The sequence below is a fragment of the Gopherus flavomarginatus genome, chromosome 10 (genome assembly GCF_025201925.1).
Source record: "Gopherus flavomarginatus isolate rGopFla2 chromosome 10, rGopFla2.mat.asm, whole genome shotgun sequence".
Classification (NCBI taxonomy): domain Eukaryota; kingdom Metazoa; phylum Chordata; order Testudines; family Testudinidae; genus Gopherus; species Gopherus flavomarginatus.
The window spans coordinates 35803117-35825779 of record NC_066626.1 but is presented as its reverse complement, the minus strand read 5'-3'; the positions used below and the strand labels follow the sequence as shown (position 1 = coordinate 35825779).

The 22663-nt window shown below is 40.7% G+C and overlaps 1 protein-coding gene across 1 annotated transcript; it reads right to left on the bottom strand.

Annotated features, from left to right (window-relative positions):
• Positions 1–4221: 4221 nt before the first annotated feature.
• NEUROD1 (neuronal differentiation 1) lies at positions 4222–7018 on the bottom strand. Its single transcript, XM_050916435.1, has one exon. It carries the CDS (start codon positions 7004–7006, stop codon positions 5933–5935), a length of 1074 nt encoding a protein of 357 aa, XP_050772392.1. The 5' UTR covers positions 7007–7018; the 3' UTR covers positions 4222–5932.
• Between the last annotated feature and the right edge of the window lie 15645 nt (positions 7019–22663).

Here is a 22663-nt window from a genome sequence, read left to right as displayed (position 1 = left end):
GAGGAAAAACAAGAAGAATTGGGGAAGCTCGAACAGGTACAAGAGGCAACTGGAAGGGTGACAGAAATACAAGGCAAAAGTAATTTTGAAAAGTGAGGGAACTGGAAGATCAGTAAGAAGAAGACAAACAAAAGAAGATGTAAAATGGATGAAGCAAGATGAAATAAGGCTGCATGGGCCAGAGGTATTTTATTTCTTCTTTACATTAAGTTTGACATGTTATGTTAAAAATGTACAATAACACTATAATCAGAATTCTGATTTTTGTCCTGTTCTAGCTAGAATTTTGCTAGGAACTGTAGACCACAATGACTTGTACTTAATTTTATCTTACATGCAATTTAGTCTGTGATGCAAACTGGTTCAGGCCAGGAAATTGCAAATCAGGACTGATATTCTATGCTTAACACACCCCACAGGCAACCTAAATACATAAAAGAAATGCTTAAAGAGCAATGTCAGCCTTTATTTTCGATTGCCTCGCTTCTGACGGTTTGTTAAATATGTATTTTAATTATTAAAAAAACACTTATGTACACATTTATACAGAACAGTTCTGATGTAGCTCTTCAACCCATCATTTCAAGCCACAGTAATATGTCTTAAACTCTTTGTAATACGTCTATTAGCTAAATAATGTATTTAGTCCATTTTTAAATATACACTTTAACTCATACTTTTTAAGACAACGCAGGTTGATGGGTAAAAACTAGCATATTTATATTATTTATAAAAATAAAAAACATGAGTACCAAACTCTGCAGTTCTTTTTCAGTACTCTGTCATGCAAAATTCCCACTATGGCAGATTTGATTTCTGTGAGGTTTTTCCTGCATAAAGAATGAGTAAGGACTGCATAAATAAGATAAGCAGCATTTGGCTCTATAATTATCTAAATTGTTTGGTAGGATTCCTTATGGCAGTCATGTACTATCCTATCAAAAGTACCCTTCTTGTCAAAATTTAGTATCTGAGGCACTTCAAATCCTTTATTTTTAGAACAGTGAAAGCAATATATAGGCTATTAGTTCACCAAGTCTAACTTGTTTTACATTAAACTTGTGTTGGGTGATTGAAAGTTTTGTGTTTTAATTAAAAAAGCTTTATTTTAATGGCTGGTCTATTTATGCCAAGATTGAGTTTAGAACGATATTCATTGCCCTGTTATTAGCCTCTGAGATCATACATTGCTATCATTTAGTGGCTTACTCAGCCATTGGGAACACCAGCTCCTGAAGAAAGTAACTCTTTATATATTTTATTCAAATTAAGAACCCAGTCCTCCTTACAATTAATCCAATGAGCTTAAACCTGCTTCCCTTATTCAGTCAGATAGTCCCACTGAAGTCACTGAGCCAGGCTCTGAGATCCTTATTCATGCATAATTCTCACTGAAGTCAATGAAGTAAGTATTGAGTAAAATCTGAGGTTCCCAATTATAATTCTTCACCCATGTATCACAGCCTTCCCAGGCATAATGAGGGGCCTCACCCACCTCTGCACCAGTGATCCTACTTATTGCAGAGCCTATGGAGTGCTTTTGATGAGTTCAGAGGTCCATGCAGGAAGACAAAGCAAGAAGTGGATGTGGGTGAGGAAAGAATGGTCAGGCCATGAATACCATCCACACGTCAGCCCTGAGAAGATCATGGTGGAAAGACCATTCTACTAAGCCCTCTGCATGATGGTGATCTCCTTTTAAGTGAGGCTTCTTGGGCAGTTGGCAAACTGCAGAAGCACCACACATTCTGTTCTAAGAGAACTATGTTGCTGAGATAGGGAAAGGGCACAGTGCACAGAGCTGGAATGAAAGCACAGGGCCTCTGTGCAGATGGTCCCAAACTCCTGCTGATTACCTGGGATCCATATGGGCTGGAGAATCAGGCTTTCAGCTTACTCCACATAAGGACGGTGGGTCACCCCACCAGCTTACTGATATCTGTGAGGAGAACTGCGCAGGTACTTTCTTCTCTTTAAACACTATCTGATGGGGCACAACAATCAGACTCTGAATAAGGACTTCAGGATTTGGCCTATTATTTCCAGTAAGAAAAAAAATATTGTACTATCATAAGAAATGGCACCATGAAAAGATAACTCAAAATATATTGGTTTTGCCTGAGGTTGGTAATGGTGGTGGGGAAACCCTAATAGAAACAACAAAACTCACAAGAAAAAGTGTCAGATGGAGTATCGGCCAAAATTGATTTTCTTTATTAGTTTGTTCTACTAATTATTATTTCTTTTGAAGTACCATGGTAACAAATATTCAAAAGAATAGTCAGACCTTTAAAGTAAATTGCATTGGTTAGAGGAATTGAATTTTGTCAATAACTGAAAAAGAGAAGGTAATTAAAAAGGTTTCTTGTGGTTTGGAAATACCTTCCAAATATTCATTAAACATTTAAGCTACTAAATTTGCAGAATATGTTCCTGACATTGGCACTGGTTCTGCGGTATTTCTCTCATCACATGGAAATACTGCGTGTTATGCAGAGTGCTTTCATGCATAAACAATATAATTTTCATAAATTAAAACCTCCCCTGCAGAAGGAACATCTGTGCCTGCCTTTGAATAAAAGATGGTGGTAAGTGAGTTGCCCCTTGACTGACGGAAGAGAATCCTTATGTTTAAGAAGAAGACATATAACCAAAAGGCATGCAAACCTAGGTCCGATTTTTTTTTAAATTTTGTCTTAGAAATTGTCATTCAGTGTTTTCCCCTTAGGTTATTCAGAGTATATTTAGCTATCTTTGCTGCCTAGACAAGAGCAATGGAGAACTTGAACAGTTGTTCTCTAATGATTGTTTTTCTTTTTCTTTTTTTCACGCAGCAACAAGTTTCTAGACTGCAGAGCAACACACTTTATCCAACTACAGCTAAATGAAATCGAGCTGCTGCAAAGTGAATCAGCTAGCCTAGCAATTAACTTTGTGTTTGTTTTTAGGTCAAAAGACTGTTTTTAGGCCAATAAACACATTGCAAATATAAATATGGTTTTGGGTCTTTGATTTTTGTTTTTACCATAAAGCACCTTTTGAAATAGGAGATAATAATGTGATCTTCTATGTGACCTTGGCAAAACTTTTTGTCTTTTCTGGGGGTAGCTCAGTGGTTTGAGCATTAGCCTTTTAAATCAAAGGTTGTGAGTTCAAGCCTTGAGAGAGCCATTTAGGGAACTGAGGTAAAAATCTATCTGGGAATTGGTCCTGCTTTGAGCACACGGGGTTGGACTAGATGACCTCCTGAGGTCCTTCCAACCCTGATATTCTATGATCAGACCTACCAAGTTTCACTTGTTCATTTTAAGGCATTTTATAAAGTATCTCCTACTTATGAGGGAGGACTTTCAGGGAGAAGTTTAAAGGTCACTCATTTTATTTGCACCAGTCTGTGATAGACCTGTTGATAATTTTATTTCTACATTGTTCATGGTTATTAGATTATTTAGATGTCTCAGACAATTTGTCTGTAGGTTTCTACAGCCCTAGAAGAGCACCGAAGATTAAAAATTAAAGGACCACATGTTTCATGTCATGAAAGAAGAGGAACAGTGCCTGGTGAATTGATAGTGTCAGGATCATGGCCTCGGTTAGAGGAAAAAAACCGGTGCAGCTGCTAAGGAGAAAAACGAAAACACTGCTGAGGGATGGGGCGAAGGGATGGTGCCAAAACACTAGTCTCCAGATACTTCATTCTTAGCCACCACCTCTCCGGTGGAGGTGAGCGCCAAGACTTTTCAGAGTGGAGCGAGCAATTAGTTCTAGCGACTTCTGATCTGGGGCCAAACTCAGGAAGAGCCTGCCCAATGGCTCGGCTGTAAGAGGCGGGGTCCAGAGGAGCCAATCGTAGGCTAGTACCTGCTGCCGGGAAAAGCCTCTGGCTGAGAAACATTTTCATGAACAAATAGTTGGATCATAAATGGTCAATTCTTCTCATATTGTGGGCAAACAACTATGGATAATTCGCTTTTTATGTACCACTTACGGAATCCTTAATGAAACAGAATTAATCCTTTAATGACTGGTTCGCTTTAACTACTTTAGTCATTGTTGAATCACTTTCTATTCGAAAATCATGGCTAAGCTGTATACTTTCCCTCAGTGCTCTCACTGCGCACTAGGAAAAATTGCAAGTACTGTATTAAAAATCAAGAGAAGATGGAGACACGAAGAGGCTTCCTGAAGTTTAAAGAAAACCACTCCAATTCTCAACCCTGCTGTGTTGTGACAAGGATTTACAAAATCGAGAGTAGAGGCAAATTTTGCAAGTTCTTGGTAGCCCACAAATGTTAACACTTTTGTCTTTTTTTTAATGAGAAGGGTCACATCAGTCACAAAGAGTACACAAAAATCAAAACCAGCAACCTGAAGCTGAAAACTCAAATTCAGTCATCTCCATATTACTCACAAATTTGTACTACATTTCTATTTACATTCTTTAACGTTAAACAATTAAACAGACCAGCAATACAAAAAATGTAGTTTTACACTAAACAAAGAAAGAATCCAGGACTTTGTTTTTGAGTCCGTTTTATTCTACAAATAATAAATGTTGCACCTTTCATGAGCTATCCAAGTAAAACAATAATCCCATAGGAATTACTTACACTAAGAAAAAAATCACCTATAAAGAGAAATGCAACATTCGATCAAATGTCCAATACTATGTTGTTGCAAATGGAGGGATGTTTCTGAAATCCCAGTGTGCATTACATCATAATATACAGGATTACAAACAAAAATACAGTACAGATTGATTTCAGTTGAACCAGCATTACATTTCAGACAGCACTTATTCTGGACTGCATTGTACATGCAATAGCTATTTTTCTAATTACGGGTTAAATGGTTTGAATTTGTTTTAAGCTACTGTACTAATTGACTACAATAGGTATATAGCCCAACGTTAACGCCTGATTAGTTTTAGGCTCCAGTTCATAATATGAGTATTTGACAAACCACCGAATGTGAATATGTGAATATGTATGAAATCATGCATTTATATTGTCTGGAAACATTAATATTTTCAAGTTCTCTTCAAAATTACGGAATGCAAAGGGGTTCAAAGACTAAAAAGAAACAGTGCAAATTGTATGTGATAGTCAAGCAGCTTTAGATTCTAGAAAGGTGTTGGCATTTGCTTATAATATTTATATACAAGTTTGTGCAAGTAATGTGTTGAATTGATATGTTCTAATAGAAAATAAGTATTTCGTTCTTATATCCTCTCAAGAATTAGGGATCTGGTTCTAATTGTAAAGGGGAAAATAATTTCATGGGAAAGAAATTGCCAGGGCTATGCATTCTGTTAACGATTTGAAATGAAAGAAGTGCAAAGGCAACATAACTTTTCTAAGCACTTTTCTGCTGGTTTAAATTAGTTAAATTATTTTGTATAAATTAGATATAATTCTACTTTTCCAATATGTATAAAAATTGATGAAGCTGCATGGTTTAAAATAGGAAATCCACGTTATAAAAAGTCATTAAAAATTCTGTACAAAATCACAACAAAATAATTCAGCATGGGAAAGGTAACAAGTAGTAAAATGTTGGTTGAAAAATATAGATTTATATATATTTTGTAATTGGCCCATTTCTAGTTTAAAAATTGCATAGATCCTAATTATTGCTTGTGATTTTGTTATCCCGATCAGATAATTAAAACGATCTGAATACCCCTACACCAAATTTACAGTGTAGTTTTCAAGAACTTTTAGAAAATAATACAGAAGGTGAACAGGAACTTTGCATCCCAGTTTCACCTAAAGGCAGAAACGACAATAAATACATATATCACTTGAATCTTGGAGTATTTGCACTTCGTAGCAGTGGTACCCAAAGGGCTGCCCTTTGTAAACAAGTCAGTCACTGTACGCACAATCAATTTGTTTCCTTCTCTGTCGTGACGCTGATGCGCCTTGAAGGGTTAATCGTGAAAGATGGCATTGAGCTGGGCACTCATGACTCGTTCGTGATGGGAATGGCTCTCATAGGGCATAATGTTGTCTATGGGGATCTCACAGCGAGAGGCAGAGCCAGAGAAGATTGATCCGTGGCCTGAGGCTCCTGCCAGAGTAGCTGCGGGATAGTGCATGGTAAAGGCATAATTTTTATCAAACTCGTTGGAAGGTTCATGTTTGAAAGAGAAGTTCCCGTTGATGCTGAGGGGTGGGCTGAGGGGTCCGTCAAAGGAAGGGCTGGTGCAATCAGTGAGGGTGCTATCGAAAAATGGCTCCAGAGCAGCCCCAAACGAGTGCGGAGGCTTCATGTGGAAGATATGGGAGCTGTCCATGGTGCCATAGGGCGGACTGGGAAGACCCGGGGACTGGTAGGCGTAAGGGTGCACGGGGAAGGAAGCACTGGCCGGCTGCATATGGGGCGGCATGTCTTGGCTCTGCTCCGGAAGGAAAGTCCTGGGGTTGAGCTGGAGGCAGCCGGCTACTAAGTTGGTAGTGGGTTGGGACAAACCCTTGCACAGGGTCTGTACAAATGACACGAGGTCCGGGCTCTTTCCGGAGCGCAGGATCTCGGAGAGCGCCCAGATGTAGTTCTTGGCCAAGCGCAGGGTCTCGATCTTCGAGAGCTTCTGCGTCTTGGAGTAACAGGGCACCACCTTGCGCAAGTTGTCCAGAGCCGCGTTCAGCCCGTGCATGCGGTTCCGCTCCCGGGCATTAGCCTTCATGCGCCTCAGCTTGAACCTCTCCATGCGCGCCTTAGTCATCTTCTTCTTCTTGGGACCCCGTCTCTTAGGCTTTTGATCATCGTCTTCTTCCTCTTCCTCTTCTTCCTCCTCTTCCTCTAAGTCATCGTCTTCATCCTCCTCCTCGCCGTTTCTCAGCGAGTCCTCTTCGTTCTCGGCTTGCATGGCTTCGAGATCCTCCTCCTTCTTGTCCGCCTCGTGTTCCTCGTCCTGAGAGCTGAGGCACTCATCAGTCCAGCTCGGGGGACCCTGGGGCTGGGGCTCCCCCATCAGCCCGCTCTCACTGTACGATTTGGTCATTTTTGAAGTCCTGCATTTAAGATGGGACAAAAAGAGAAGAAACACTTTAAACAGAAGAAACACAACCCTCCTCCCGCAGCCCTCCCTCTCTCTTTCCATATATACAAAGTGTGTGTGTGTGTGTGTGTGTGTGTGTGTGTGTGTGTGTGTGTGTGTGTGTGTGTACAAAGGCATTATGTTTTCCTCAGAATAAGAAACTAAACTTCTAATTATGCCCGCGCTTCTCTCTTATAATGATGTATTTATGTTCCAATGCATTATGTAACTTGCTAATATTAGCGTGGAATATAAATTGATTATGCAGAAGAAAATGTGATTGACACAATCGAAGTACGTGAAGCAGTTTTGTGAACGTTTGCAGGTTCTAAGGGGGAAAGTTGTAAACAAAGATCCACTAACCACAGGTTTTATTCATTTTCTTGCTCTCCTTTTCTTCCCACCGCCTCCTATAATAGCTACAACTTCCCCCTGGTAGTATAGCCAGAATATGCCAGAATATGCAACCTCCAGAACTGTTCAGAGCCAAGCAAGGCTCAGCTCTCCAGATGGGGGATCAAGTGTGACACTTTCTCTATAAACCTGTCCACCTGAAAACTACTTGTTCCCTTCATTTCAGGATTCTCGAAGTTCTGCGGAACCCTTTCACAAAAAGATGAAAACAAGTATCATTCGCAGAACGGCAGTGTTCCATGCTGGCAAAGTCTCTGCTGAGGTGAACACCAGAGCTTCAGTGCAAGTGCAACAATTGAATTAGTGCAGTGCTGTGAGTGGCTTCTGAAGCCTCTGTTATCTCCGACACTGTAACAGGTACCAGCTCTTGCAGTTCCTACTCGCTTTTCTCTCTCCTCTCCAAACCCTTCGGCACTTATCTAAACGAACCTCCAAGCCCGGTTTACACCACAGCAGCTTTACCATGAATTGCAGCGGTATTCTTCCAACGTCTTCTCCCAACAACCCTCTCTGTTCATGGGAAATAATCCCCTTCTTATTCAAACCTTTGGACCATCAATTCCATTCTATAATTAACTCCCTATATTCCCTCTGTCCCTCAGCCTCCCAAAAATATAAGTGGTAAATTACAAAATCGACAGAAAACAATGATATTCAGACCAAATGTACATTGGGGTTTGAGGAAAGGGAGGAGCACCAACTAAATACGAGGGAAAAGTTAATGGGGAGGGGAGGTTAACCTCCGGCTCCCATAATCGCAACCTGTGGAAATAATGCTTTAGAATGAAACACACCGAGATATTGGGGCATTAAACTGTTTCCCTTGTAGGCAGATTAAAAACTACATTAAACACCCACACATTGTATATCTCTAGCTAGATACAGCTGCAGGTATCTGTACTGAAATTCTGTTTCGGAGAAGGAAATCGGGGGTTATAATTACCTTCTTTTTCTTTTATTTCTGTTAGTGTCTCCTTTGCAGTGATGATCTCATAACCCTGTTACTCCTGGAGAGCTCTCCTGTGCGAGGGTGTTTTCTCTTTTTTCTAGGGGCTGGGTGCAGGACGCGCAGGTTATATAGCCGGGCCAGTGATGCTCAAGGAGAGGGAGGGGTAGAGGGGATCTAGGCGCCCCCCTTAATAGCTTATAGCGCCTGCGCCCCTTCTGCTGCCTGGTAAACCCCTCCTCCCTCCTCTTTCCCCTCCTCTCTCCGCTTTCCCCGGCACGCGCCATATGGTAGTCCACGTCAAGCAAAGGGTCCGGGCTTCTCACGTGACCTGCCTATTTGTATTCAGCTGAGCTCTCGATTCCATCCCTTTGTGGCCAAAAGAAAGTGGCCATCTGTCGCCAGTGAGAGACTCTGCGGACCTGTTTGTACCCGCAGGAGAGGTTAACCCTTTCGCCGCTGGGAAGGGGAGCACTTTCCTGGCGCTGCTGTTGCTGCTCTGGGATTTGTGTGTTGTTTTTTAAGAGAAGAAATTTCCAGTAGAGTTGGTTAGCAGGAACGGGGAACAGATCCACTGAGCTTTCAGCATGTACATATCCTCCTTTCACGGTAATTGTTACTATCTCCTAGTCTGGTGTCCTCACCCTCACTCCTCACCTCTGCCGCGAGAGTGGGCGTTTGCAATTTCTCCACTTTCTCAGTGAAGGCACCTTTTAGCATTTTCCTCCCTTAGTGTATTTGTTTCCCTCACTGGAAACACAGCTGAGCATCTTTTAAAGATATTTTAGACATTAAATGTCAATTATTGCAATGTCACACTCACCTAAACAGCTCAAAAACTGATTTCCCGAAGACCAGAAATTCCTCTCAGGCACTTTTCATCCAGTCCTGTGCGCTTGTTCACACCCCACACAGGTTCACACAAACACACATATTAATGATATAGTTCACTATCGGAGTATCATTGCCTTCGGCTATCATCCATGCCTATATCTTTTTATCTATATAGAAGACCATGCGCTAGGTCGGGTTGTACATTTCCTTGAAAGTATTACACAGTCTCCTTTGTATGTTTCATGAACCAAGCTTCGCACGTTTAAGTAGAATTTAACTTTGTCGCCAGAAAATGAAAATCTTTTAAAGATGTAGGTAAAGTAAGTTATACCTAGGGACCAGTGAGCGTTTCTATTAATACTTTATCAGAATGGTTCTTGCTTTCTTGGTTATTTGGGGAAGAATGATAGGTTATTTAGTTCTAGTTTGAAAGCTGTGTCAGGTGCCTTCTCACTATTCAGTAGCTCAAGTGCAAATCTGTAATATGAAGTGAAAACAAGAGCCGCGTGCTGTGCTCTACTTTTCAGACCCCTTTATTAATGCATCCACTTCAACGGAGGGCTAAGATGGAAAAATAGTTAATATGTATAGATCTTTACATTTAAATTACGATTCAAGATGGAGAATTAAGGTGTTATGCGTCGATGAAGCTGTCGAGTCTTGATGTCTGGTAAGCTTAACAGAATCAGACAGCTCTTTCTATGGTTTGGAGTTTGTGATGCACACTTTCCTCCCATTTCTGCTCGAAATTAATTCTCTTCTTTAAAAATCAATTATCAACACTGTATTTTAAAAGACCATTTATAGGCAATTACTCTAAAAGACTTTAAACAGATCTCCTGAGTTCACAAACATTGCCAAGTTTCATAGGGATGCATTTTAACAAGGAAGTATCCTGGCTTGCATGGTAACAAGTGGAGCTTTATTACTGGAACAGTACACATTATCCAGGGATTTAATCACGAAAGGGAAAGAAAGAAAATCATTTGTTTTGGCGTCATGCGGCTTTAAATGTGAAACCAATAACTCTGCCTTTCAGGAACTGATTTGAAGAGTATTTTTTGTTATTATTTTCAGGTCGTGTTATTTTTTAAATATTTTCATCACATGGATGATCTTACATGGCTCCCAGGCCTAGAGGTAAACATAAAACACCAGAATGAGACTTTTTGTCTTGATCATAGTTATCGATTAAGGGTATCTGTCCATTATCCAGTTACTGTGTGTTGGTTTGTTTCAAGTTAAACTTTGGTAACGTGTAAAATGTATCTGATATTTAATAACGGACAATACTAATTATTTTAAATACGATTAAGGAACCCAGTCTGGACCTGGCCACGTTTCTATTTTAAGTTGTTTTCATATTACATACCATTATGTTCGCTTCGTGCGGAAAGATGATGCGTCTCTGCACATCTGGATACAACCTGTTCTATGGGAACCAAAGATGCAATAGAACTGTCTGCCTACTAATCTAAACCATTTTACTGTGTGTTGGTTGTCTCCAGTTTCCATCTCTTTTATTTAGAGGCAGAAACACCCTCAGATCGACAGGATGTTGTAGGTTTTGGCTTGGATGTTGTTGTTTTTGTCATTGTACTTTTAGGTCAACTTTAACGATTGGACTAGGCAAATAGTCAAACTGGATGGATTCTCCTCTCAACCTACTAATATAATGCAAATTACACCTTTTCACTCTTTAAATGGATTGGTTTCAAGTGGCGGGGGCGAGGTTAGGGATAGTTAGATATTTTTATTTCAGGTTCTGAAATGTTTGAAATCGTATTTTGATTACATCTTATATTTCTTCAGCATTAAAATGTACAACTTAGAGGTAAACTGAGATGACAAAAGATCAAAACGTAGATACAGTGGCTACGTTAAAAATCCAATAATAAACAGTAGAAAACTGTAATCAAGTGAGGTTTGCAATAAGCAGCAAGCATATTTTACGCACATGTCTATTTTAATATTTTTACATATTCACTGTTTACATGGGCAAACTGAACTCTCTGGTTCGCCAAAATTATCCAACGATAATTGGGTCTGATATAGAGGACTGGGCCGATTTCTAAATTAGGGACAGGAGAGAAGTTCGAGGAGGAGGAGAAGCTGGAGGCTGCAGGTACAGAATATGTTTCTTGGTGCAGTTGGAGAGAGGCTGACTGCAAGGGCCAACAGGCAGGATGATCAGAGAATTAGGGAGCTTTCTCCGTGTTGCAAACTGTTTCAAATTCACCCTGTCTGCCACCAACTCTCTGGTTCAGTCTTCCTCTCTGCTTCTCGGTCTCTAGTCTTATCTGCCCTCGCTCCCATCCATTCTGCTTTACCTTCTTTCTCCCTAACTTGTTTGTTTCTGACCCCCTTGCTTTGGCTCTGCGTCTCTGGAATTCCGAGCTCTCTCCTTTTCTCCGAACCTGTATGTTTGATCACGTTTAAGGATCTCCTTTTTTCCTGACTTTCAGCCTCCTCCTTCTCCATCTGGCTTCTGACTCAGCTTCCCCTTGCTTCCATTCAGGCTTCTCTTCCTCGCTCGGATTCTGACTCTCAGCCTCTGTTGTTTCTTTCTTCGCCTCCCGCTCCCCGGGCTTGGGGGCTCCTGTTCGCAGAGCGGCACGCGAACCGCACGCGTTGTCAACAAAAGCCCCTTTCACGGCTCACTGCTCCCATGCAACGTCCCAAATCTGCTCCCCTCTGCTACCCGCTTGCAGCTCATCTGCTGGCGCCTGCTCCTGGCCTGACGGTTACTTCGGCAGCAGGAGCAGAAGGAAGAATCACCGGCTGAGGGGCACGCGATGGGGGAGGGGAGAGAGGAGCTGGGCAAAGGGTAGACGGGCTGGGAAAACAATGGCGCAGGATAGGACTTCTGAGTCCAGCAGTGCTCGTCTGCTTCTCTGCTCTGCTGTGACTTTCCCAAAGGACGTGTCTTTCCTTCCTCAAAGCAAAAGCAATTCCCAACGTCCGGAAAGCTGCAGGTCTCTAACACTCGTTCCCTCTTTCCCCGCTCAGCTGAGCTGCTAAACTAGCAGCTAACACAGAGCAGACACTCCGGGCGAAAGATTTACAGAGTCGGTAATGCTGGGGCTTCGTTTAAAAAAAGAAAGGAAAACAAGACTAATCAAATGTCCCAGAGCAAATGCGTTCGAAACTACAGGGAAGTATGTGTTGCTGATTGAGGAGAGGAGGCGTAGGAAGGCGTGGAAATGCTGTTAAAATGCCTTACAGTTGTCCAGAGTGAAAAATCCGGCCCAAGGAAATCTCCTGGGTTTGCTGCATTATCTTAATTAAGATAATTGATTCATATTGCACCTGCGAGGACGAAGGAAAAAGGACCCCTCCCCCCAAATAGCTTTAAGCTATTGGAGAGAGGAAGCCTTGCTTGTAATTTAATGAATGATTTACTATATCAACAGCCCAGTCTGTCTGTCTCTCTTGTATTTGTTATTTACATTTTCTGCTGTCTTCCCAAACAATGAACTGGACCAGACAAGGACAGAACACGAGTGTTTAAAATAACAAGCTGCCAATATAGAATCCCGCCACCCCCAGCCGTTGGTGGATGTTGCCACTTACAGCTCATTCAAAAAGACTTAGATGGGCTTTGTATGTTGGCTAGGAGTTTGGGGGCGACCCCATATTTGCAGCGGTCTGATCAAAGGTCTCACACCTGTTTACAGGAGGGTTCAGAAGCAGATTGCAGCCCGAATGGGAACCCAGAGCCAGGTAACAGCAGACAAAGGCCGATCTCCCAGCAAAAGCGTTCGATAGCAGGTTGGGATTTTTAATCTCCCTAGTCTGTGAGCAAAGTTGAAATGATCCCTGTTAGTTTACATTCTGGACAATTGTGTGGTCAGCCAATGAATTTGACAGCAAAAATCGGAGGGGCAAACAGGAAGCAAATCAGCACCAAGGCCAGCTCCCGGTGTCAGTTACCCGATCTAGGCCACAGGACATTACCTCCACCTCCTCCGCTGTTTACATATGTCCCAAACGGCTTCCCTTCTCCGGTATCGTGCATGAACTTTTAAAGAGAGGAACAATTTTAATTCCCCATTTCAGTGAAAGCACTGCCCCCCCGTCTTATTTCATTCAAACGACTGCAAATTACTACAAGTGAAAGTCCTACACAAGCAATCACAGTGCAAACTGTCCAAACCAAATGGGGTTATGGTATTTCTGGTTCAGATACAGACAGCTTTTCTTGCATATCATTTAACTTATGGATTTGAAAAATACACATGTATTGCTCATACTGGAATCTGTTAATATCCTATAATATTTTAGAATGTATTCAGGGCTGTGCTAGAGATTAATACAAATTCTAAATTATTTTCTGGTAGGTTTTTGCCAACCAGGAGGAAGTATTTTAATTACAATGGCCTATTCCCTCTCTCCCCTAGTTAAATATGGTGTTTTTTTAATTTTATAAATGTAAACTTCTATTTAGTTAATGGAAAATACATCAGGACCAAGGTTTAATTATCAGCTTGCTAAGTGAGTCCCTTGGTCAAGAACATACATTACAATTATGAAATCACAATAGATTTAAAATATCATTCTAAATTATGAAATCACAATAGATTTAAAATATCATTCTAATTGATTAAAAAAGCTCCAAAACACATCACAGAAGTGTGTGCCACTAAAACAAATATCTAGATGGTATTGTTAGGCCAGCAACTGCCTGGGCTAGAGTTTAAGGACTGTCAACAAGTCTGTGCTATTGGTGTCAAACCACCTCTATTATTAGGAACTAGGATTCTTATCAGATGGGATTTAGACGCTGGTTGTAACTGAAAAATCTAATTATTTTTGATCCCGGCAGTTACCCCCAGAGTCTCACCTTGTTTAAATAAAGTCTTTTCTTTCCTCTTTAACAAACACATTTCCATTTGAATTAAATATTGATAATTTGACCTTTTAGTTCCTTTAACTAATCAAAAGAGAAAAAAAATCCAAATGTAGATCCTAGTGCCTTGCCCTGGTGGGTCTTTCCGCTTGAATAGGCACTGAGATTAAACGAGTCAAACTTCCTCTTTCATTGCACTCTCTTTGCACTAATTGCTTATGCAAAAATGCAGATTTGTATTAATTAGTAACTCCACTGATTAGTTCGGTGGTATTTTCACGTAATAAATCATGCTGCAGACACGATTTCTTGGCACATCCCCAGTAGTGGCTCAGGATGCAATAAAGTTTCCATATTAAATAAAATCTTAGGCTAAATCTACCTCTTCATTGCAGGTACACTGTGTACCACCTGCTATATGCACCTGCTACGGGAAATTGCTTTCAGTCCCCGGCAAGCCTCTTTCCTTTCCTTAATGACACACCATTCCTCCTAGGGTGTACACTTTAAAAAGGGAATCATGAATTAAAGCATCAAAGAATTAGACAAATGAGACATTATTTTAACCTTTTCAAAATTATGTGGCTCAGTTTTTAAGGACGCAAACCTATATTATTATAATTATATATTATATTATCTTCTTCCCTCCTACCACCTGCCTTTTTGTGCTCCTGTACAGTGCCCATCATTGTGTCCACTAAATCTCCCCCCTCCCAGGTTATAAACTACACACACAAAGATATATTTTTTCTGTTTCTCTCCCATTCCTCCAGACTTCATGGACTGGACTTTGGGTTATGTAATTATTTTTACTTATTTGTATTTCAGAAGAGCCTAGAGGCCCCAAAAGAGAAGGGGCTTCATCATGGGCACACCTCATGATAGCTAGCCCCTAACCCAAAGAGTTTACAGCCTATAAAGCTATCTAATAACCTAGGTTGTATAGTATATAGACACTATATAGAGAATGATGTGGAATACAATAGACACTTAGAGAAAGCTCTCAGGTAATTCTTTAATAATCATCCTAGCTAATACATATTTATCTGATTTACTAGGACAGTTTTGGTCTTGTTTATGCACGACCCATGTGTAAATATACTATACATGCACTATATTTCCTACTGATACCGCAGGTCTTACTTTCCTCTAGCAATCACTGCCACTTTCCAACACAAATAACAGGAAACACTGTGCAGGAAGTGGCACTCAAAAGAAGAGGAAAATGTTTCAGAGGCGATATATTGAGGGGAACACTGGGACTACTTCCTCATAGATGACACTTTCAGGGCCAAATCCCGCTTGCCTTGCTCATGCCAAGAATCTCACTGACTTCAGTGAGGCCACTGCCATGAGTAAAGCCTGCAAGGTCAGACCTTTGGCCCTAAATCTAAGGACTATAATGGGATGAAAGAGGAACAAACACAGGTGCCAGCAGATTATCTAAAGCTTTGGTGAGATTAAAATGCTGTCCCACTATGAGTTATTACATATCCTCTAAATAGAAATCTCCTTAGTGTTGTCTTTAAAGGGACTGCTTTTGTTTTCCCTCCTTAGGAAATAATTAAAATCTGAAAATACTTCCCATACCCTTTCCATTCACTCACAAACTGAATGTTCTGCTGAATTCTGAGCAAAAATATTAGCTCTGTTTGAGTTCCTCCCTCAAAATGGTACTGAAACTGTTATCAAAACATGATTATAGTACATACAAAATGCTTCTAACTCACATTCAAAATGTGGCTGTTGTAGATATCCATTGATAATAAAATAAAACATGTTAAATCAATGACCCATTGGAATGAAAAAAAGATATTCCAATCATCATTACATCTGATATAATGCAGCTTTGTTTCTACCTCTCTGACTCAGCTCAGTCTATATTTTAAGCATTCTGCAGAGAGCTGGACATCATGGAAAATTCTTTGTCTATCATAGTCCAATAAATAAAACCACCATCCTTGTAGAATCAGCCAACTTCAAGCTGTTTCTTTCTAAGCAGGATAGGTGTGTAATAGGGTGTTTGCCCTAAGCCAGCCTGATTATAGAATGAGCCCCAGCTGAGGAGACTCAGGCACTTCCCCATAAAGAGCAGAAGGTGGTAGTAGTAATGGGAATAAGAACCATGGTGAAGTAGTGATAAAGCCTGGCAGGAAGCTCAGAAAGCAAGGAAAGCTCTTCAGGCACTGAGGCCTGGGAGAGACCCCGATTAATCAGAGAAAAGATGGAGAGACCCCAGAGGAGAACTTAAGAGGCTGGGTAGGAAGTAGCTTAGCGAAATTACAGCGTAGGTACAGGAGCAGACATACCTTTTTAGTAAAGGGCCCTGGGCTGGAATCCAGTTCTCCTACCAGCCCTAAGGAAGGGGGCGTACAAGCCTATCATAAGGGTTACTGAGCACAGCAAGGGGCCTGCAGGCTGATCTGAAGACAGGTTGAGGAAGAGCTCCAGAGAGGTGGAAAAATCTTTGTGCTAAAAGTGTTTTGGGGACTACTGTGACCCCAGAAGGCATGGACCTGAGACAATGACCTGGTCTGAGAGTTACTGTCGGAGTTAGCACCACTGCCTTGAAACAACTGTTGGCAGGGGGTGCTAGCGGTTAAAGAGCTGCTATGCCATGACAGGATGCCTAGTGATGAGTAAACTTGGCTACAAGGTGTAAACTTTGAAGGGTTACATCATACATTATGTACAATACAATTGTTTTGAGTGACCTTCCCTTCTCTTTCTCCCCCAATCTCCACCACCTGTGCCACCCAGTGGCATTTCACAGTCAATTTAGGAACCACTATGAGACTGTGTAGTGTAAGGTGTGTTTTGCTTTTAATAGCTCTTTAGAAGTGTTGACACAAAAAGCAATCCTCTTTCTGACAGTTATCAAAAATCATCCATCCCAGCTGTGAATCTTCTTTTCATTAGAACTCTGTACTGATGCACATGCTGCACTCTTTCTCCCCACATTGATGTTCTCTCCAAGCATCTTAACCAAGGAACAAGTGTCCAAATGGGTATAAAATATTTGAAAGATGTGGTATTGGGTACACTTTAGATATCAATCAGCATCTCTTTTCACAAACAACAGTAAGGGTGGTTGCTGTTTAGGGAATCATTTCCTGAGTTCATGCATGGATGTGGCTCTTCATGGACCTAATCCAAAGACCACTGAAGTCAACAGTGACTCCCATAGACTTTAATAAACTTTGAATCAGGCCCCATATCTTGGCTTTGTTCAGCCCATATAGAAAGGGAAGTCAGTTACCTTTGTGGTATCAACTCCCGCCATTTTACAGGACCCTCCATATTGCTCCTGTAGGTTCTGTTATACATGTGTGACATGGGCATTGTTTACTCTAGCCCAACTCTCAAGAAAATCCAAGCAAAAGGTCATACAGCCCTAGATAGTATTACTTTTTGTGTGAAATTCCTCCATGCTGGAGTACAAACACTGAAAGGCAGTTCCAACAGCATGTTCTGTCTAGGATTCTCTGGCAGTCTGACCACAGTGTAGCTGCTCAGCTTAGGAGCCAGAAGGCAACAGGGGGCTCAGGAAATGATGTAGACCCTCAGTGCCTCCAAACAACTGGTTTTGTGCTTCTATGAGATACTCAGGACTTATCTGGGGAGATCCACTAGGTTTGGGAGCTTTCCATCCTTTGTGATGGATCCCAGCTTCCCAATCCTTGATTGGAAGCAATGGCTCAAGGGAGTTCCTCAGAGAAATCCTCCTCTCTGGTCCTCCTGTGGCTTTTCCCATGGGTTCTCTCCCATGAGGATGGTGAGTATGGTTCTCTCCCACTGGCTTAAGCAGTTAGAACAATGACTATTGTTGGGCATATGTAAATTTAATGGCAAATGTTCCATCAGATACAAAGTACTGTGTGCCTTGGTTTTTGTTCTCTCCTTGTCAGTCCTTTATGTGTATTTTTCACTAGTTTTATTCTCATTTTTTCTATTGTAGTGTTTGGCCACACTCACAACATTTCTTCTTGGTTGAGAGCTATTACCAGTTCTATTAGTATTTACTATTTTTAAGTATAAATGTGACATACATTTCTCCTTCTTATTCTGTTTTACATCCATCTCTCTCCTTCAGTCTTTCCTCCTTCTCCTCTTTTTGGTTCCCTGAATGCTCTTTCTCCCTTCCTCTCCCCCCTCACATCTCTCTTCTCCCTGCCCTGTTTCCTTTCCAGTTAATACTCTCAGGCCTTGACTAGACTAACTACCACATTTTAAAAGTCTAGCATAGACAGGGTACACTGCCTTTGCATGTGTTAAACTGATAAAGTTAAAACCTAAGCCAGAGGACCTTGTCTACTCTAGACTTTTAAAATGTTGGCTACTATATGTGAGAGCACATGTTCTAATATAACACCTCTAAGTCCTGTTAGTCTAGATAAGCCCTCCAGGTAGACAAGGCATGGAGAACTGCCTCCAACCCCAGAGGATCTTGAGGATCTACTGGGATAGGAATCTGTCTATCTTATGTAGCCTGTCCCTTCCCTTACAGCATGGCTTCTGATGCACCGAGTGCATCTTTCACATTAATCTATGTAAACTTCTCTTTCTGAGAGAGACGCGACTAACATCTGCTTGGATACCTTCTGGGTCCAGAGAAAAGCATGTCATGAAGAATGGTGGCTTTCTGTCTCCACCTTGCCCCTGCCATCCCTTACACTCCTTCTCCTAATCCATGAAGCTTCAACCTTATGGCATTTACACATAGTCTTCTGTGTGCTTCCAGGAGAGGCAGAACATGCTGCTGAACCAGTGCTTCCCCTCTCCAAACTAGGGTGACCAAAATCGGGACAATCCCGATATTTGGGGCTTTTCCTTTTAGAGGCTCCTATTACCCCTTCATCCCATGTCCTGATTTTTCATACTTGCTGTCTGGTTTCCCTACTCCAAAATGATGCTCTGGTTACATGCCATTATCAGAATATGAATATCTACTACTACTACATCTCTGTTCCCCTTCCACTCTTATAAGAGGATGGGAATATGTTGCCTTTTCTTAGTCTTTCATTGTCAATTTGCTATAATATTTACTTTTATATGCTAAAATAATAGGCCTTATTCTCCTAGGGTTACCACCCACTCGGACAGAGTGGGTTTTGGCGTGTATGTCCAGGTGCCATTTACAAGCCCTAAGGTCTGCTTTTTTGATAGTGGAAACTGCTCACTGCTGATTTGAATGTAACCCACTCAGATATGCTTACCCAATGAACACTCACCATTCTTGTGCAAGACGGGAACAGAGCCTAGCCAATCACAGCCCAACACCCTGCCTACCCAGCCAATCGCAATCCACAGACCTCCGTTTCCTGCCCACTCCTGACCGCCCAAGTGGGGAAAGTTTGGAAAGTTTCTCAGTCTGGAGTTTGGTGGGACGTGTGAACTGGGCAAGTGTGCAACAAATGGGGGGGGTGCTCCCCTCCTCTCCTCTCTAGGGTGGGTGTGCTGCAAATGGGGGAGCAGCTGGTTCTCTTTCCTCCACATGCCCACAGTGTGTGCAAGTGGATAGGGCCTTAGCTGGTCCAGGTGGACTCCAGGGGACCTAACTGGGTTTAGGCCAGGCTAGATAGCTTGTATTAACTAAGCCCATCCTTAACTTGACCATTTTTTCCTGACCTAGACAAAACTCTAGCATGGACAGGCCCTTAGCAGTGGGATTTTCAGTGCCACTGAGTGCAATGTATACTTCTTTTTCAAGTGTAACAGTTGTGCAAGAAACAGAATAACTGAACCCTGTATGCTCCCATGTGTGTTCTGTAGCTGGAGCAGCTGTATGCTGTGATTTTGACTGTGCAGCACTGCATGCACATATACCAGTTTAAACAGAGGAAGCCTGGCACCTATTGATGTATGCACAGTCTGGCAAACAGTATGAAGGGTAAGCCAGAATTTGACAAATCCATACAGGTATATGGAGTGTCCACTGCCAATAAAGATTAGGAGCATGACTGCCTGATGCATACAAATGGTTTGAGTCCTGGACAGGCTTTCTTGAAACTCCTATAACTAGCCGTGCTTATATTTACATACCTGTGATCACCTCTGAGCTCCAGCTGCTGCCAAGTATCAGACATGAAATAGGCCACCCTGCCATTTATTACCAAGAAACTCCTAAACAAACCTAGAGTTTTCATCCTCCACCTCCAACATCCATCCCCATTGCATGTGTTCCAGATGACCATGCTTAATAGAAGATGGAATTTGAACGGTTATCCTGTATGTAGGCCTTAGGAACAGGAGAATTCAGATTCAAAAACAAGTTTTGAATGTATGAACTTATTGGAAAATACAGAGGAATTCAATAGGCCACTATGATGGATTACATTTATCTCCAGAAAATGTTTCATCTGCCATTTCAATTCTTAATATAATAGTGAATAATTTGTAAAGAATACCTGATCTAGTGAATTTTGCCTTCTTTTTGTTTCACTGATTATCTACATGCAAGCTGTGTTTTCATTTATCAAGGTGATGCAATTTATAATTTCTGTGAATATTTATTGGCCTGTAGCTCATTTTTGAACAGTTCTTTTGAGTATTAATATTCAAAATGTGATCTGTTTGACTGGACACACAGGTGACATGGCATATTTCTGTCCCATGATTGAACAAATGCAGCTGTTCGGTATAACACTGATGTACATTTTTGAAATTTCAGTGGAAAATGGCAAGAATTTTTCAATGAGCAATTTTAAGAAGAATTTTTGCTATTTTTACCAGCTCTAGCAAATACTAAAAATAATAAAACATAAGCTTCTCTTGGCTTTACTCTCGTTCTCAGCACAACAGGATCACTTCTGCAAGTTTCTGAATAGTATCAAATCCAGTCCAGTGGCCATAAGAGATGGACAGCAGAAGTTTAAAACCTTTCAAGTTTTAGTGGCAGAGGATAACTAGCATATGTGATTTTTAAAGGTTATATGGGGAGGAAGAGATTGCTTTCTAGTTCTATTTCTTCAAAAACTGTAACTTTTCTTGAAATTAAATACATTTTCAAGGGGCTTGAATTTGATCCAAAGCTCATTGAAGCCAATGGGATTCTTGTCTTTGCTTTCAGCAGGTTTTTGATAAGGCCCATAAAGCCTGGATCTCTTGTTTTGAAATAAGTGATAGGTAAGGATTGTTAATCATCATCACTAAGTACCAAGGTTAATTACACAAGCCATGTGTTCTCCAATTGGCCCATCTGTTGTGCATTTCTTATATTTTATCTTGTCATTGGTTTAGATTGTCTCTCTACCACAAGAAGATTATTTCCTCTTTTCTTCTGGCTTTATTTAAAAAGTGTTAATTCCTTCTTGTCCTGCTTTTCTTTGTTCTCTGTCCATCTTTAATATTTTTGCAGTGTTGTTGTAGTCCTATTGCCCCCAGGATATGAGAGAGACAAGGTAGGTGTCTGTACCACCTTATATGTAGCTCTCACACTCTGGTTACCTTCTCCAGACTGGAGGAAGAATTCTGTGAAGCTTAAAAGCTTGTCCCTTTCACCAACAGAAGTTAGTTCAATGAAAGATATTGCTTCATCTACCTTGTCTCCCTCATGTTTATCAAAAGAATAAATAAATGACTTTAGGAAATGCCTCTTAACTAAAGCTAAGTGAACTATACAAAGCAAACAATTTACTTGACAAATTTAATCACTTCTTCTGCTTGCAAATAAGGCCTATGAAGTTGTTCGCAATTTTTATTATTTTTGTTTGCTCTTGAAATGATTGAATATTTATGGAAGTAAATTTCAGCTTATTGATTGCTCATGAACTATTCAACATTTCTTTGTGTATTTACTCTTTGTAGTTCATGCTGTAAGACAGGGCTTCTATGCCACAATGATATCCGTTCTGTTCCCTCACTGGATGGCTGAATGTATCATAAGCTGGAAAGAGCCTGCACAAGTCCCTAACAGGGTAAAAATGTATTCATGTGAATATTCACAATACTTTCTCTTTCCACTAGTATTCTTTGTGAGCAACAGCAAAAACAATAAAATCACTCAGATGAATATACATGGAAAGTTAATTAAAAGGTGGTGAATACTGTTAAAGTAAATTTGCAGTTTTTATTTGAATGTTGTTTTTTAGTGTTCACCCAGTTTTACTTTCAGTGCTATCTTGCGTAGTTTGCATAGCTACTTTTCATAGATGATTATTTAAAGTCCATTCCTGCTTTCATTCTACAGTTTATACTTAAGTGGTGTCATTAAATATTTTGCTGCCAGCTTAGTTCATTTATTAAAGCTTTATTTTACAAGAAGGCTCCTGAGATGCAATATTTAATCATTTGTCTTGTCCTTGAATTTTTAATTCAATGAATAACTTTAGCTGCATTCAGCAGTTCATAAAGAACCAAGCTAACCCATCTGAATTTATGAAAAATCAGTCTAAAATATCACAAATCCCTCTATAGACTAATTTGGGATGTTCTTGGTCACATTTAAATACCACATTTTGCGTTTTTCCTACCAGTGTTTTGAGAACTGCATTAAATAAGTTTATATCTTCCCTGGTGAACTTAGTTTCTCATTTTCAAGGTCTTTGGTAATCAAAAATATAACAAATTGGACATGTGC